The sequence below is a fragment of the Eleginops maclovinus genome, chromosome 2 (assembly GCF_036324505.1).
Source record: "Eleginops maclovinus isolate JMC-PN-2008 ecotype Puerto Natales chromosome 2, JC_Emac_rtc_rv5, whole genome shotgun sequence".
NCBI classification, from domain to species: domain Eukaryota; kingdom Metazoa; phylum Chordata; class Actinopteri; order Perciformes; family Eleginopidae; genus Eleginops; species Eleginops maclovinus.
This window is the reverse complement of record NC_086350.1, coordinates 14487581-14504916: the sequence shown is the minus strand read 5'-3', so window position 1 is coordinate 14504916 and position 17336 is coordinate 14487581. Positions and strand designations below refer to the sequence as shown.

Sequence of the window (17336 nt, the reverse complement as noted above, 5' to 3'; positions counted from 1 at the left end):
GTGTGTGTGTGTGTGTGTGTGTGTGTGTGTGTGTGTGACAGAGAAAGAGTCGTTCACAGGAGAAGGATATTTTACCCGTACACCTCCTCTCTCCATCTATAATTTACACAGTGAGAAATCACCGTAGACCTGAGTGACCCTGTGTTCACTGATACTCTTAGCTATGCACACAGAAAGACAGAGTGACGTAGAATGGGGTATTTGTTTCTACACTGCTAAACTCGTATCCTAACCTATATATATATATATATATATACAGTCTCTGTGTGTGTGTGTGTGTGTGTGTACTCTTTTTTAAAAATTCCTGTAAATGAATTGAACTTCGTTGATTGATGAATCTTCTTGCTTGTTGACCTCCCTTTACCTCTCTGCTACTTCTTCTGTCTTTCTTTTGGTTTCTAATAAACAAACTAACACACACACACACACACACACACACACACACACACACACACACACACACACACACACACACACACAGAAACACACACTGCCTAAACTCAAGGGCACTGTGTACTGCAGAGCGGCTGAACTCCAGTGGCCTCTATCCCGTCCTGCGTCTGGATAGAATACCAAACACTCTAATCATTTAGCACGCTGAATATTAAACAGTCCTGTCTGAAAACTCTATAAGTGTGTGTGGTCCGTGTGTGTGTGTGTGTGCGTCCTAATGTATTCTGCTAGCTTATTAAACATGTACCCTGAGACCAGAACAGCAGGGGACAGGAGAAAGGTTTTTTTGGGTTAAAAGCGAACAAATCCCCTCTGTTCTTTACTGATTTTGCCCTTGTTCGTGTGTGAGTGCGAGTGTTTGTGTGTGTGTGATTGTGTGTGTGCGGTTGGGTGTCCTTCAGGGGCTCCAAAGACCCTCCAAGCTAATTAGGGAGACAGCAACAGAACGACATCATTCAAGGCCCCGGCTCTACAGGAGCTCGGTGAGCTTCCATCTACATAATAACTCTTAGGTTTTAAAAGCACTTACTTCTCAAGCTAAGAGGCATGGACACAACCTGTGCTGTGAAGCACACACACACACACACACACACACACACACACACACACACACACACACACACACACACACACACACACACACACACACATAAATGTTTGACCAGCCACACACAGACACACAGACACACACAGACACACACACACACACACACACACACACACACACACACACACACACACACACACACACACACACACACACATAAATGTTTGACCAGCCACACACAGCCACACACAGACAGACACACACACACACACACACACACACACACATAAATGTTTGACCAGCCCCACTCCCCCATGCTCTCCAACCTAGGATGCAAACAAAAGTTGTCATGACAACTTTCAAGGAGCTTTAGCTGTCTTCGCTATGCACTCTCTGCCCGAAATGTAGGGCACTTAGAGGAGGAGGCACTGTAAGACAATGCTAAGACACTGTAACAGGCAAAGGTATGACCCAGGGGTATACATCTGACATTTTGAGGCATGCAATGTATGTTTCCCTCAGAAAGAGATTCAATCCAGCCAACAACAGTATTATGTATGAAAAAGACAAGGGCATTCTTCACTCTGTAAAGTCAACATGCACACTTTTACAAAGACAACCGCCCCCAACCTTCACTCCACCTCATCACCTCCCAACATATTGGTGTTACTCTTGGGGCTATAATACCTCAGTAAAAGGGTGTACAGAAGTGAGACAGAATCACACATCAACAGTGAAAACAACGAGGCAAGGCATTCACATGAGAGTCGTCTCAAAAGGATAAAGCAGGTAGGAAAGGAAGTTGGAATAAACTGGATATTAAGACGCAGACAAACAGAGAATCCATAAAAAATATGTTTCTTTCCTCTTTCCCCCAGGATAGTCGGTGGTAATAGCCTGTGTTTGAAAGAAGAAATGGAGGGAGATAGAGGAGTAATGCAACCATCGTCCCTCGGCTACCAAGGCACTCCAAGGCCAGGGTACTCTGATGACAGATAGAGCAGTGGAAAAGAGCTATATGCCCCACCATGGGCTCTGTCCTGCAGCCTGTCCCGTCTGCCTCCACTGTGCTCAGCTGTGCGGATTTATCCCTCTATTGCTTTGGCTCATTGTGACTGTGCTCCAATACTACACTCTTATTCCTCAGAGCCAAGGTAATGAAAAATGACCCAGCTCATCTGCAGGGAGAGCCCTTTGGCAAGTGTGTGTGTGTGTGTGTGTGTGTGTGTGTGTGTGTGTGTGTGTGTGTGTGTGTGTGTGTGTGTGTGTGTGTGTGTGTGTGTGTGTGTGTGTGTGTGTGCATGCATCATGAAATTCCTGTTGTCCAAAGGGAAACCCGTCATTGTAAAGGTATTGAATGTCCATTTGGCCCTTTCACCTTAGGGGGAGCCAAAATCTGTAGGTAGGAGGTAGAAAGCTTTTGCTTACTAAATAAAAACACCTGATCAATCATGTGCCAGAGTTACAGATGGAAACTGGGTTCATTTTTTAGATTTAGTGGTTGAATTCTTAGTCTATGTTAATATCTTTGGAAACCTTGATATTCACACAAACCAGACTAACCAATTTATGCATGCATGATTTAGCAGCTGTACATACTTGATAGAGACAGAGCGTTCGGAGGCATTGGTAGTATTTAAGGAGATGCAGTATAAATCTATATACATGTTTGAGTCAAAATGGAGCCCTCTAGCTTTCACTTTTATCTAAACATTATGACTTCTTAAAAACAGGGTTGTGGCTGACAATGCGGGATATCAATGATTAAACTATACACTGTCCTAACACACATGCATCAAATGTCCCTCTCTCATTTAGCATGTGACTCATACAGTAAGGGGTCCAGTATCTATAAACTGTCTTTATAGGGAAACATACTGTGCTCAGACTATGAAGCCCAGGTGTAAACTATGAAGTTTTGATTTGAGGCAAAGGGGACATTTCCTCACATATCTAAAAGTTAACACACACACACACACACACACACACACACACACACACACACACGCAACTTTTAACCTCTGTTTGTTAAACACATGTGGACACACTGCTGGAGGACATAATATCCATACAAACAGAGGATCTGTGAGTCTCTGACAGGGATTTCCTCAGATATTCAACAGATTCCCCTAGTAATCCTCTGGGATTACTATTCTATACTCAGGGCCTAACCTCTGAACCTAAAACATTGTAAGCCCTTACATCCCCATCACTAATGCCACAGTTAAACCTATCACTTCTCTCAGACCGAGAGGACCACCCCCAAAAAACCCTATATTGTGTCCGCTCTGGCCACTCAATTTTGACTCTGGCCACGACTCAGACACACTTAGAGGATTAATATGAATACCAGCCAGATGTATCCAGTAGGCCGCTCAACCTTGGCCCAATAACCCAAAAGCAATATTCTGCAATCCGTGTATTCATCATGTTTAACATCTGAATAGTCTCTAACATGGCAACTGATATCCGGGAAAGTGTTCAAATCTGGCAATCGCTTTTATATGAAATCAAAAACACTGTCAGTGGGGCTAATGTTGTGAATATTTTCTGGTTTCATGCAACAATCATTTGTGGTTTCCATTGTGACTTTGCTGGAAGAGCCCAAATAGGAAAACCATCCTGTTTTAATAAATAAAAGGCCTTGAATCTGAGAGTAGTCCTTTGGGATGACTGTGTGGCACGCTGTGAGCATGCAATCGTCTGTAATTAAACTAGATAGTGGCCGTCCTATCTAGTAGTGTGCCATATTCACACGTTACCACAGAAATTAGATTCTAGCATGGCTAAGAAGATTATGGTGCACACTATCTAAATGACATGGCACATAAGGGAGGAGGGGGGTTGTGCTTTACATGTTTAACATGTGACAACCCTGTAAATCACTAGGCGACTCGTCAAAAACATTTGTATCAACAAAACATGAAGGACAGATGCAATTTTTATCTTGATTTATGATTTATGGAGCGGTGAGAAAATTGTTTCCCATGATTGAACTGTTGATGTCTTCTTAAATTAAGACATCAAACGTCAACAAGCCTGCGCCCCCTCTTCCCTTTTTCTCCTTCACAGACTCATTTACACTCACATACTGGGTATTTGATAAACCTGGGAATGGAGCAGTGGAAATGTTTTTCCAGACCAACTATGCAAATAAGACCTTATCCCCAGGGAGACACTGTAAACAGCTTCAACCACCAACAGAATCTACACAGCGCTGTTTGTATGCAGGGATATCAAATGCAAACATGCCTACGGCTCGTTGCAAACAAATTAGAAAATAACAGAAAAAAAAAACAAAGTGCTGGGAAAAATGTAGACAATGTCCAATATGGCTCCCCGACCCTCTCATCACCCAACCACAGTTCTGGGAAAATGTTTTCTCACCAACGGATCCTGACTTTGGCAATAAGAACAAAAATGGCTGGCAGACAGGGAAAGTGATCAACATTCTTCAGTAGGAGGTCACAAGTTCAATTTCAGCCTCTATCTAATAATTACTTGGCTGGAAAACACGGAAAAAGGAACAAGACTGGGAATTAGCGAGGACATGCAAAATCCCTATCTGGATATTTGCCTGGCTGTCATGAGTTTTTCTATTTACAACTGTTTCAGTGGAATATGAGAACAAATGACATATTGAACATGAGAGTAATAGAGGCTTAACAACCTGAGCCGAGTACAATCACCTCCTGATTTAGGGGAGCTGTTGGCGATCACAGTGGACAGCTCTTCCAAGAAAACCACTTGCTTGAAAACACCATGGTTTGACTGAGCTCCCAAAGATTATCAGACCAAAAACAAAGGAAGTAACAGAAGGAACACCAATGACCCAGCTTCTAGACAGAGGGAGGATTGGGTATCTGGGTTATTTTAGACATCTTCTGTGTCTCTGCTTCGTATCATTGGTCTGGGACTTGTCAGTGGGAAATGAATATGATCAGTGACAGCGCTACCGTCACAGGAAACAGGACCAGATGAGCTCAGTGGGAGTAAACTGGCCCGGGTTTCATTCCTAAATGCAGGAGAGCCTGCAATTAATGGAGCAGTGAGGACTAATGAATATGTATGATAGATGAGACATAATGCGAGATTTAAAATATGTATAAAACTATACAGCGGAATTAGGTTGCTAGGAAACAGCTTGAATCTAAGTTCATCTGACATCGACGAGAGCCAGCATCCTGTCAGCTGCAGTTATTAGCAAGCCCACTAACAGGAAATAAACTCGGTCTATCTAAGATACAAGGATGTTGAACACACTGAGGATGCGCTTTGCCCAACAACATGTCACTTCACATTTTTAAGAACAAAATGACGGCTCGTAGTAAGTGTTGTGAGTTGCAGGATTGTGATGAATACAGGTAGATAAGGAATTCTTGCACCTGTGTCTGCTATAGTCCTCAACCCTGCTTCCCCATGCAGGATATCCTGCCTGTAGGATGGGGTAGGGTGGTGATAAGGAGGTGAAAGAACCAAGGATGAAATCAAACCTGAATTGAAATCAACTTGAGAAGTGACACAACGGAACAATTACCCAGAGACATGTTTAACAGCAGAGCGCTGCCCTCACACGCCTCACAGTACTAACCATTTCTTAAGGGTCATACCGCCAGAGGAAAATGTGTGACTAGAGGCTATTGAGTCAATATTACTCAGCCTGATGTCTGAAAGTGTGAACACAAGGCTCCGTTTTCTCATGAGAGACATGCAGGAGTGTCAGCAAACAACACTCCGCGAATGTTTCAGTTTGCTGGTTACTGTAAGGCTGTGGTTAAATCACACCGTGTGCTGCTCCACGTAACACGCGGGGTGTAAATTGATCACCTCAACGTATGTGTCACACACTGCAGCACCAGTAAAATGACTGGACTGGTGTTCTGATTGAGTGTGTGGGACTGCTGGTGATGGATGTCTTCTCCGGGGAGATTTGAAAAGAAAGGAGAGAGAGTTAAATAAGACATGAAGAAGTAATTTAAGAAGGGAAAAAAGCTAAAATAGAGTTTCAGTGACATGGGGGGACCAAGTTAAGGTCAGCGCACTGGAGTGGAAATGTATTTTTATGTCAGGATTAAAGATAAGGTTAAAAATGAGTGGAGAAAGTGAAAACTGGTTGATGGATTATAAAGCTATAAAGTCTTCCCCCTCTCTTTGTCTGTCTCTCTCTATTGTGTGTGGCTGGGTATCTCATTAACAGTATTAGAGGAAGCCAGGCAGGGAGTCAGTGCAGTGAGCCAGGGATATCCCCATCCTGCAGCCTGACACACTGACCCCTCCTCCCCTGCTTTTGCAATTCCCTCTACTATTAACAGCACCACCTTGGACAATACCACTCCATCAGGCCAAGGGGAGAGATTAGCTGTTGCTCTTCTAAGCAGTTATCCAGAGGATGTAAGGGAAAAGGCCGAAAAACATCTGATTGAAAGTGTGTTTCTAAACCAGGCGGGGGTGTTAAGGACAGATTTGTCTAAGGGAGGTCTGGTATGTTATTTCAGTTTCCTCTGATTGTGTTGCCCTCCCTCAGGATGCTTAAACTTAGATGAGCCACATAAAAACACATCTGAAGACAAAAGTTAAAATAACAATCCAGCTTATTCCCCTCTTGAGAATAAAGGAATCAGGGCAAGAGGACAGAAAAAGGCACATGGTGTGTGTGAGTGCTTCTACATGTATTTAAGTTACTCCACTGATGCTGTATGTATGTGCTAAAGTGTGTGCAACAGGCCGATGAGTTTCACTTTGTGAGACTGCTGGGTTCGTCCTGGTTGTTCCAGCTGCATACAGGGCAGGTGAGACGCCTGGGGAATACTAATGGCTCCATGAAAGCCCTGAGTGCCAATCCAGACACGGTGAAGAGAATACTGATCAAGCATTTTGCTGAATCACAGCTAGAAAAACACAAGGCACAAAAGACAAAGCTGTTTTAGTAACACAACTAGGATAATTCTTTCACCAGGGAAACTGTCCTTCTGATGCAAGAGGACACATTTAATGCATCACCAGAGTTAGATTAAATCTGTAAGGCGATGGAGGCATGGTGACCGACAGCCTATAAAACGGTGTCTGTGTGTGTTTTGTGTGCAAAACCCATTCACATATCCATAGAAAAACTTACCAGCTTAACAGCTTGGTTACGTCTCCTTTATAGCGACCCTAGCAACACAACTTCCTGTTAAGGCTCTGCATCCTGAGCACAACAAAAACTACCAAAGGAACTCTCCACACAGGGCAACAACGTGAAACAAAGCAGTTTTTTTTGAAAGAACACCCTGGACATGCACCTGTGCTAGTGTCCAATTTCATTAGCAGGAACACTGCCGCAACATCAAACTAATGTCCCTGCCTGATGAAACAAATCAGTCCTGTTTAGCCCGTTTCTGTCCCAGCCTGCAGGACATACCTCGCCTTCAGTACATCCACTGTTCACTCTGTCTCTCTCCTCCGGTCCCTAGCCTTAACACAAGGCTGGGAGTATTCATTTGTAGCTGGTCTTTAGGTGGCACAGCCTGCATATTTTAGGTGGTTGCAAATATACAGTAATTGCTTCATTAAGTATTCTAAATTAAAGTTTCATTACATTTCCATTGCATGGGTTCCTGTTTCGTGTGTATGAGAGGTGCAGCCTACCTGATAGAGTGGCCTTGACACACACCTGTATGTGTGTAATAGATGCAGTGGTGCAGGGAAGTTCCTTGCATGCACACACAGGCGTCGGAGGGCGGTTGAGGTGAGAGTCCAGAGCAGACTCTGCCGAGTGCAAACCGCCTCGTCTAGACCTAACAACACGGCCTCCATTACTGACCTGACTGCAAACTCTTTGTGAAGAGAGACACAACTCCAGAGGTGTGTTCGCTGTAGCAGTAGGATGATTTGGGTCATCTCCAGAGGTAAGCCCCCGAGATGGTCTCCTCTGTCCTCTGTCTCTCTCTGTCCCTCTCTGTCCTCTCAGTCTCTCGAGTGTTCTGCGGTGTGAAGCCTTTTTCAAGGTCAAACCCTGCTGGTACTTCTGTTCCCGTCCCACACAGCTAGTGGCCTCTGTTGACTCTTTTTCTGTCCTTCCTCTCCCCTTCTTCTCCCTTCTCCTCCCCCTGAAGCAATGCACCCTTCGTCCGTTGGTCTGTGCGCAACAAACACAAACATTCCCACTAAGGAAATGCAGCCGGTCTCTCAGTCTCCCTGACTGCTAGTTGTTTTTAAAGCGATATGCACTCTCTAACTGCAGCTCATACAGAGCAATTGAAAGCAACAGCTCTCTCACTGTCTCACATGTAAAGGGGGGGGGGGGGCTGCACACCTCCTCTCACCGGCTCTGACTGGATACTGAATGATTAAAGATGGCACACACGCATACAATTTTGCTATTCGGTCCCCAAATTCACAAGAAGGCTACCAAATAACAGCAGTGGGATTGTAGCCAGAATGTTTATAAAAAAAGGAGATGTTTTTCCTCTAAGCCAGTTTTCCCAGGCTGGAGTATCCCGACCTGACCTGATGAAATTCTTCCAAAAACAATCATGAATATCCAACTTATCTGCTACTCAATGACTCCCCACATTATTCTTCAACTGAATTCCCAAACGTAATATGATTAATGATATCAAGTTGATTGTTTATTTGAGAAATCCACAGTTAAGCATATCTTACATTTGGTTTAACACACTCATTTGCAACAATGGCCACATGGAGGCAATACAACCCCCACATACAACCTGTGCCAAGGCTACAGTCTGTGTGTGCCAGTCTGTGATAAACTATTGGCTTACTAACACTGCTAGAACAATACAGCTTAAATAATCAATGTTCTCTGTGTTACGTGGGACAACAATGTTGAAATCATTATGAAATCGAACACAGGAACATACCTTTTCAGCTCAAACTGACATTTCTTAATTTCCTGTGTCACTAAGGACTTCTTATGTCAGTCTTAACACTTAAACAGAATAAAAGCTGAAATATCGTATGGTTTTATACAGCCAAGCTGATTTTCTATTTTCACTTTCCTCTGAAAGCCTTGATCAATAGAGAAAATTCAATAACTGAACTGTACAGTAATTTTCTGCCTTCTCATCGAACCCTATCTGCCGGTAGGTGGATTAAATGGTCTTTGGTAGCCCACACTGATTCATGGAGGGCTTTATCGATGCAATAGGTCACTCATGTACTGCTGAGTTTGTGTGTGTATGTGTGTGCCAATAAAATGTATGATGCTCATAGCCTTGCTTGTTGCTGCATGTCAATATTACCGTGAGTGAGTTACTGCAATGGCACAAATCAGCTTTAGTATACTGTCCAAAGTTCATACTTTCTATTTCTCCCCGTCTTTTCCACAGATTGCTGATAAATGATTAGATTGCAAGGGGTTTAACTGCACATCTTAATTCCCAATATGCAATAAACATGCATCTTTTTTTAACCAAGGCCTACTTTATTTCGCAAACACATTCTTCAAAATCCCCTCTTCCAGTTTCCCATCCCTCTATCTCAGGGCCTCCCGTTGCTCTCTCAGGGCCGTCTTGAGAAACCCATGAGGAATGTGCGGTATTCCTGTAGTGTGAACTTTCCAAAATGAATCAGGGTTTAGACGGGGGTACACACGAACGCTGGAGACGTTCACCTCCCAGACACTGTAATTTATGAGGGGTGTAAATATTTGTCGTGGTAGGGAGGGGGGGCGGGAGGTTAGGTGTGACAGCGCACTGTTCCCATGATTCTCTGTGTGTGCAATGTCCTGCTGAATCCTGGGAAAGGTCACGCAGGCCCTCTGATGTAAACAGTCAGCAGCGCAGTATCAGCTGGCCGGCGGTTACCATAGTAGCAAGAAAAAGAAAGGAAGACATTGTATGGGATGTAATGGGGAGGAGTTGGGGTAAGATAATGTGTGTGTTATTTTATTATTTCTCAGAAGTTTTTATCTGTAATTTCATGATGAGTACTTTAATCCCAGTCGGTAGTGAGGTCCTGACACAGACAGGAAACAGGAAAAGGGGTTAATTTTCTTGACTCCATCTCCTGCTCTCAGTATTATCTTCCACCCTCTTACTTTCCCCCGTCTCTCTCTCCCTCTTTCATGTCTCCCTCATATCTCTATCTCTCAATCTTCCTCCTGCTCTCTGATCTCCACTCAGGCGTTTTATATTAGAGTGCAGGCAAGTCAGAGAGCGGGAGAGTGGGAGAGCAGTGGAGGGAAATGGGTCACAGACACTATAAATTCACAAGAACACTCTCAGCTGAGGCACTACTGAACAAAAATTCACAAAATAAGTTGTGTTCAAGAGAGGAGAAAATATTGTGTCCCACAGCATAAGTTGTGCAGGTACTACTTCTAAACTTATTCTGAAAAAACAGGCATCTTTTTCTGGCATAACATTCTTATAGGCTCATTTGCAACACTCCCACACACACTGTGATGGAGATTATAAGTGACATACCTGTATAGACCCAGTCTGAAATTCAATTCCGATCAGTCTAGTTTAATGTGATTGTATTAGAGGTGCAAGCAGGGAAATCAATAACAGAACATAACGTGACTTGAGAGAGGGATGAAAGCGGGGCAAGCTTCTTCATGGCTTTGCGTGTGTGTGAATGTATCTGCGTGATCTTTGGTTTTTATAATGTCTGCTTGGAATAATTAAAAAATACTATTTACTGTGCACGGCTGCAATGAGAAACCCCCACGATGACACAAAAGCTTTGAAGTATCAGGAGTTGTTAGTCTCTTAAGTATAGAAGTTGACCTAGTTCATATGTTATATGCTGTAATATGTTATACACGCAAGCACAAAGGGGCGTGCACTTGGGAAAACACACACACGCACGCACGCACGCACGCACGCACACACACACACACACACACACACACACACACACTCTCAAACTAATCATTCTCTCCACTTTGCCTTGCAGATAAATATTAATGAGGATTACTATGTTACTGCAGTACACCCACCGGAAAACAAAAGACTGCACCTCTCCCCCTCTCTCCCTTTCTAACCCTTTCCCGCTCTATTTCTTATCACTCATACACACCCACACACCAACACACACACACCACTCACACAAACACTACTGCAAGATCTTCAAGAAAACTGAAAACAGATATTCCATCTTTTTCTGCCCATCCCTCTTATTCTGGATCCACACGGACTTATACAACACACACGCACACACATCATGAATAAACCCCTTCATGTGAGTGAGTCACAGACAGTGAGTCGTGTTATCTCTGTCTAACAAAGAGCACAGATTGTGCCGGGATATTTAGGGAACATTTGGGGGTATCCACATCCTGTTTGGGGGAAAATGGAATCTGACAGACTTCTTCCCATCAACCCACACTCATCTTTTGTCACTTTTCCTCTGCTCTGTCTCTCTTTCTTAAAAGGATTCTGCGCAGTCATTTCTGAGAAAAGAGGAGCAGAGTTAATGAGGAAATCATTCTTTTCTCTTCATGAAGGTGGCAGAGGATGGGCACATGCACACATCCATTCATCCAGCAGGGATGTTTTGGCAGAGGACGGAGGAGTCCACTCTAACCATAGTTACCCCGCCAGTAAACTGTCTCCATAGAGGAAACACATTATCAGCAGCCCACTGGCTCCTTCAGCCTTCACTCACAGTCAATAGGCGATCATCTCTGCATTGTTTGATCGTGCTCTGTTCACATTTACTTTGAACTTGTACGCAGCTGTGCTGTGTGTCTATAGGTCTGCGGGTTGATTTTGGCTAGGAATAAAAGACAGCTGGAAAAAAATCATAGCAGTGAGTGATGAAAGAGGCAGGGTGGAAGTCTCCCATGTGCTCCCCCCTTTCCTCTTTTGCTCAAAAACATTCTTCCTTGTGAGCTGCCTTGGGGAGAAAAGAGGGGTCCCCTTTCATGCCAAACTGGGTGTGGTGCAAGGGGGGCCTTCAGGAGCCTTTAGCTGTAGCTTTTCCCTCCTCTTTCTTTCATTCTTCCCCTCTTTCCCCTTTTCTTTGTCTCTTTAATTGGACTGGCTGACCACAGCTCGCTTACCTACAGTCCTGAGGGCAGGTTGAGATCCCTGGGAATCAATACTGTAGCGAGGCTGAGTAGAGCTGCAGGGTAAAAAACTCAGAGACCCGAACTGAGGGATGTTAGAAAAAAAACAGGAACTCATTTTGAATGTTGTTCCTTTGGTGTCCACATCAACTTTGGAGCTGCTCAAATGAATCGTGACTTTAATGTCGAGACAATTCGATCAGTCTGATGAGACACAAGCGGAGAATCAACCTGACCCTCAGACTGCCGGAGTCCAGAGCTGACCTTCTCTGTGATTGGTGCAGACAAGATGTTAAAAGGTAACGAGGATCGATTGGTATTCCTGTCTCACCTCCTGCCTGGCTGCTTCTAGCTTTCAGGCCTTTTGTTGCAAATTACAGTCATGCTATTGTGTGTTTGTATTCCTATTCTGCTCATGAATGTGTTTATAACACACTCGTGTCTAAGTCTCTCTACATGTGTGTGCCTGTGTGAACTTCTCCGACAGTGATCCACCCCTCCCGCCTTTAAACCCCTCGCTCCCCTGTGGTGCCCCTGACAACAACATGTTTCCTTGGAGAGCAATTCCACCTGAAATCTGAAATGTTTATCGTCTGTTCAGAACCCCCCACCACACACTCACACACAAACAAGCACGCATGTCTCCTTCTTTCTCGTCTTCCCATTGTTTGTTTGCTGTTTTTGTTCCTAATTTCCGGGAAAGAGAGTTGAGCAGCTTAACATGATAGCAGGATACCAAAGGAGGATAATCCTAATTTACGCTCCTAATCTAAACTGTAAACATCCCCAAAAGAAGCTGTTTTTAACTGTCAACACCAAATGTCCAATTTATCATCATATTAAGCTGTAAACACCTATTGTTTTGCCAGGACACACTTTAAATCCTTATTTGATCCATGCTGATACTTCCATGTGTCACCACTTTTACTCTCTAAACTGTTGTTATGACAGGTGAACAGGAGCCAGAAAAAAGGGGGGAAAAGCATGACAAGTCTAGCTATGAAGACAGGCATCTGAGCCACGCTAACGAGGAGTAGAAGGAGGGAATGGGTTTCTGAAAAGAAAGTGATTCATAGAGAAAAGGGAGCGTAATCAAGTTTGCCTCCTGTCCTATTGTTCTGGAGTTAATGAAGCATGTTTTGTTCAGATGTGTCATAGCTGTTGACCGTGAACAAAGATGGACTATATTCTGCCTGTAGGTATTACTCAATTAACTGTGATAGAAACCCACATCCATCAGAAACGACTGACACAATCATAAAGCCATTCATCTGCATTAGATGAGTGACAGGGCACAGATGAGAAGGTGGGACGCCTTTTGTATTCTGCAATCTGGGAGGTGAAAAGCAAATCAGGGGGGGATTTCATTTCAAAATATCTTTCTAACAACTTAACTTATGCTCATGGATTTGGGGGACAGTAGCAAAGCACACCCAATGTCTTTACTGGGAAATACTGAATTATAGCAATTTAAGCTTCCAACAGCAAAATGTCCAGCTTTTAGATCAATTTTTTCTGTAGTCTGTTTCTCCTTGATGCAGCTCATGCAGTTGCATAAGGCGGAGATTGGATGATGACACAAAGAGTTATCTAACACGACAAGTCGGAGCAGGACTGCGGCTGTGAGTAAAAGTGAAAGTATTTTCAGTGGTTCAGTGAGGACATTGGCAGGTAGAGTCATAATCCAACAGACAGCCAACCTTTACATAGCCTCAGGTATTAATCCCACAGTCTGATGATTTAAAACTGTTGTTTGATGAATAACCAGTTTGAAAATCTGATACATTCACTGCCTTACACAGCAGGCTGATGCACATCCATCTATTCAGTCATTTTTCCAGCACGATACAATAATGCCAGTGAGTGTATGTAAATCACAACAAGTAATCCCCTTTGAGTCTGTCTGCACACAGCTGGCTGCACGAAAAATGGGAGCCAGAGAAAGGGAATGCAATTGGGAGTGAGAGAGAGACCTCCCTTCATCCCTGTGTGAGAAAATCAGCTTTTCTGCATTAATTAAGGTGATTTGAGTGACTGTGTGTGTGTGCACAGGAACCAGCCAATCCAACAGTAGCAATTACTTCCCTGAAAAGGACAGTGAATATTCAGTTTGTTCCAATCAAGACAGCCAGCCAGTTTAATCACAGTTAATCAGTTTCCCAGCCACTACAGGATTAAAGAAAACACAACCTAAATTGAGAATTAAAGGTGTCAGAACACATTCTAACTTTAGCTGCTTACTTCAGTGCAACTTGACTACAGAAGCAAAGGAACCACGTTTTGTTTTATGTGTTTCTGTGTGAAGAGAGATGAAGGTCATTTTTGAATTGAAGCAAAGTGAGAGTATGTCCAGGGTTTGTTATAGAGAAAGCTCTTTTCATCCAATATGTAGGAGCCATACTGTGTAATTAATGATGCACAGTATGTGTAATACTGTATCCTATGTGTAATGCTCAATCAGATAGAACTACAAAGAGGCCAGCAAGCCTCAGAAGTCAAATTCACTCAAAGAGGCGTGTTAATGAAACCAGAGTCACATTTTATCATGTGGTAGGAATTACATTTTTTTTAAAGGGAGATTCAATCAATTATGTATGATCCAATAGGCACCTCGTGATATCTGGGCAAGCAGTTTGAATGACCTGTAAGTCCAGCTGGTTCGTCACCTTGCTCACACACTGTACTTAAATCTGATTTGCTTAATACCGGTGCATTTCCAACATGAAAGAGTTCTGATGTGCATCACAGAATGAATGCAACACAATGACAATCACAGCTGCAAACTTCAGAGCTGCTCTGTTGTTCCACACACATGCAGGTCTCTAAAAACAACTTTGTGAAAGAGTAAAAGAGGTGAATCACCTGGCAGGTTACAGCCTGTCATTTCTGTGGACATAAAGGTTAACTTCGCAAAACACATTCCACATCTTAACCTCAGCTGGAAAACTATTATCTTCTACCTTCAGTCCACACCCACCGGATTTACATTCACACGTAAACACTGAAGCTTCTGACGCCTGGAAGACAAACTGATTCCCAATATGTGTGTGAAAACGCCCCAGGTCCTGGACCACATAGAGGAAGAGGCTACGTGTGGCTTTCCTTGATAAAAAGAAAGCTAAAAGTCAGTTCAATTGCGTTGACAGTGACGGGAAAACAAGCTGCTCTCCCACAGTGAGACTTTCCCCTGTAACCTTGAAAAGCGAGGACTGCATGGAAATACATTAGCAGTGACAGAGACAGACTGAACTCTGGAGAGATTGACATACTCGGACTGACAGCACGAGAAACACAGAGAAGTATTGTCCGGTGTGGAGATTAAAAGCTTTACTCCTGACTTGCCTTCCACCAATTCAAATCTGACAACGCCCCCTGGATTAGCCAAGAATCTTTTTTAAATCCCAGTTACACACACACACAACAGCACGGCAAGACACAGCGGGGAGGGAGACACAAAGTCAGAGAAGAAGGGAGAAAGTGTGACAGAGGGAGCTTGTGTCTTACCCGCTCTCCACTGTTCCTCCTGAGGGTCCCCACCGGCAGCTTAAGCATCAGCCGGCGGGTCCTCCCGGGCGTCACCGCTCCCTGGACAACCATAGTACGCTCCAGAGTGTGTGTGTCCGTGGGTGTGCGAGCATGTGTGCGAGTTTGTAAGGTGGGTGTCCTGGCCGTCCCGTCCAGCCTGGCAGCCGGGGTTCACGCGAGCTTGCCGCGTGAGTGTGTATGAGGAAAGAAGTGTGATGTCAGTGTGTGTGTGCAGCAGCCCAACACCGGTCCTAAGTGCCTCTCTCTGCTTTTATTCCCCGCTTCCCATTCTGCTCCTCTCAGCTACGCTCCACTCTGCAGCTCAGGAGTTGAATGAGTGTGTGTGAGTGTGTGTGAGAGGGAGCGTGCTTTGTCTCTCCTCTCTCTTCTGTTCTCTGGGAGCTCCCCCTCCCTGCCTCCCGCACTCACTTCCTTCAGTTGGGGGCTTAACCAGGTCACTGGATTAATGTGACGTTACGGCTGTTATTAGCATACGTGCTCGTGTCACGTGATCCAACAATAATTGTGTGTGAGCATATATACCCCCACCATCCACACACACACACACAAACACACACAGACACACACACACACACACAGACATACACACACACACACACACACACACACACACACACACACACACACACACACAAACACATTCAGCCCTTACCGGGGATCACGTGGGGAACCTCAAAAGGAATATGGATGTTTTGCCATCTGGTAGGGAGATTATCTCTGAAATCCCACATCCAGCTTTCTCTCCCTGCACTGTCTGGAATGGCACACAATTGGGGAAAACACACACACACACACACATACACACACACACACACACACACACACACACACACACACACACACACACACACACACACACACACACACACACACACACACACACACACACACACACACACACAAACACACACACACACACACACACACACACACACACACACACACACACACACACACAAACACACACACACACACACACACACACACACACACACACACACACACACACACACACACACACACACACACACACATCCTTGCAGTCAAGCACGCAAAATGCTCATGCATGCTAATATTGATCACCCCATAACGTCATTCATCATCTGCATGAAGAAAAGTGTAGAAAATTGTTCTGAATTTTTTCCACAAAGCTGTGACAGTATTGTGCTTTTGGCTGTGAGGCCCCAGCAGAGATCTTTCACCATGATGGCCGCAGCCACAGAGGGCTGAGTCAGAGTCCCCCTGTTTCCACTATGGTGGTCTTTACATGTCCATTAAAGCTATTGGACTCATGAGTTAAAGCTGCACCTCAGTGACTTCCTGTCATATTCTCATCACTGCTGTGTGCACATCAATACTGAACTGTCAGCTGATTAACTTAAGTGGATCAACACACACATGCACACATTCATATGCAGGCGTACACAGATGTTGGGTATGCATGTACAGTAAGTTCATGCTTATAACAGCTGACATCTGGTCTGGGCTACCGAAAGCCTGCAGCCCTGCATTATAAGATTTAGCCTGGTTATCACAGTTATGAGGTGATATGATGCTGGGTCACAGGATGTAAAATAAGATTAAAGCCACCAGTCAAAATGAGCAGCCAAAGAAGCCTCTCCCATCCCCCATGTCATTGTTTTAGGTAAGGACCCCGACCACTAAGAAACATGATATGTCACATAAACCCAAAAACACACACATTGTGCTAAAGCTGTGGAAAAAAACCCTTCTGCAGTGGTAATCCCCAGTTAGCATTATTTATTCAATACT

General features: G+C 44.1%; 1 protein-coding gene across 1 annotated transcript in view; it reads right to left on the bottom strand.

The window, feature by feature from the left end:
* Positions 1-15846, bottom strand: part of frmd4a (FERM domain containing 4A) — a 55655-nt gene extending 39809 nt beyond the window's left edge. The window contains 1 exon segment of the mRNA XM_063901497.1: positions 15522-15846. Within this exon segment, the coding sequence (XP_063757567.1) occupies positions 15522-15614 (93 nt within the window). The 5' untranslated portion in view covers positions 15615-15846.
* Between the last annotated feature and the right edge of the window lie 1490 nt (positions 15847-17336).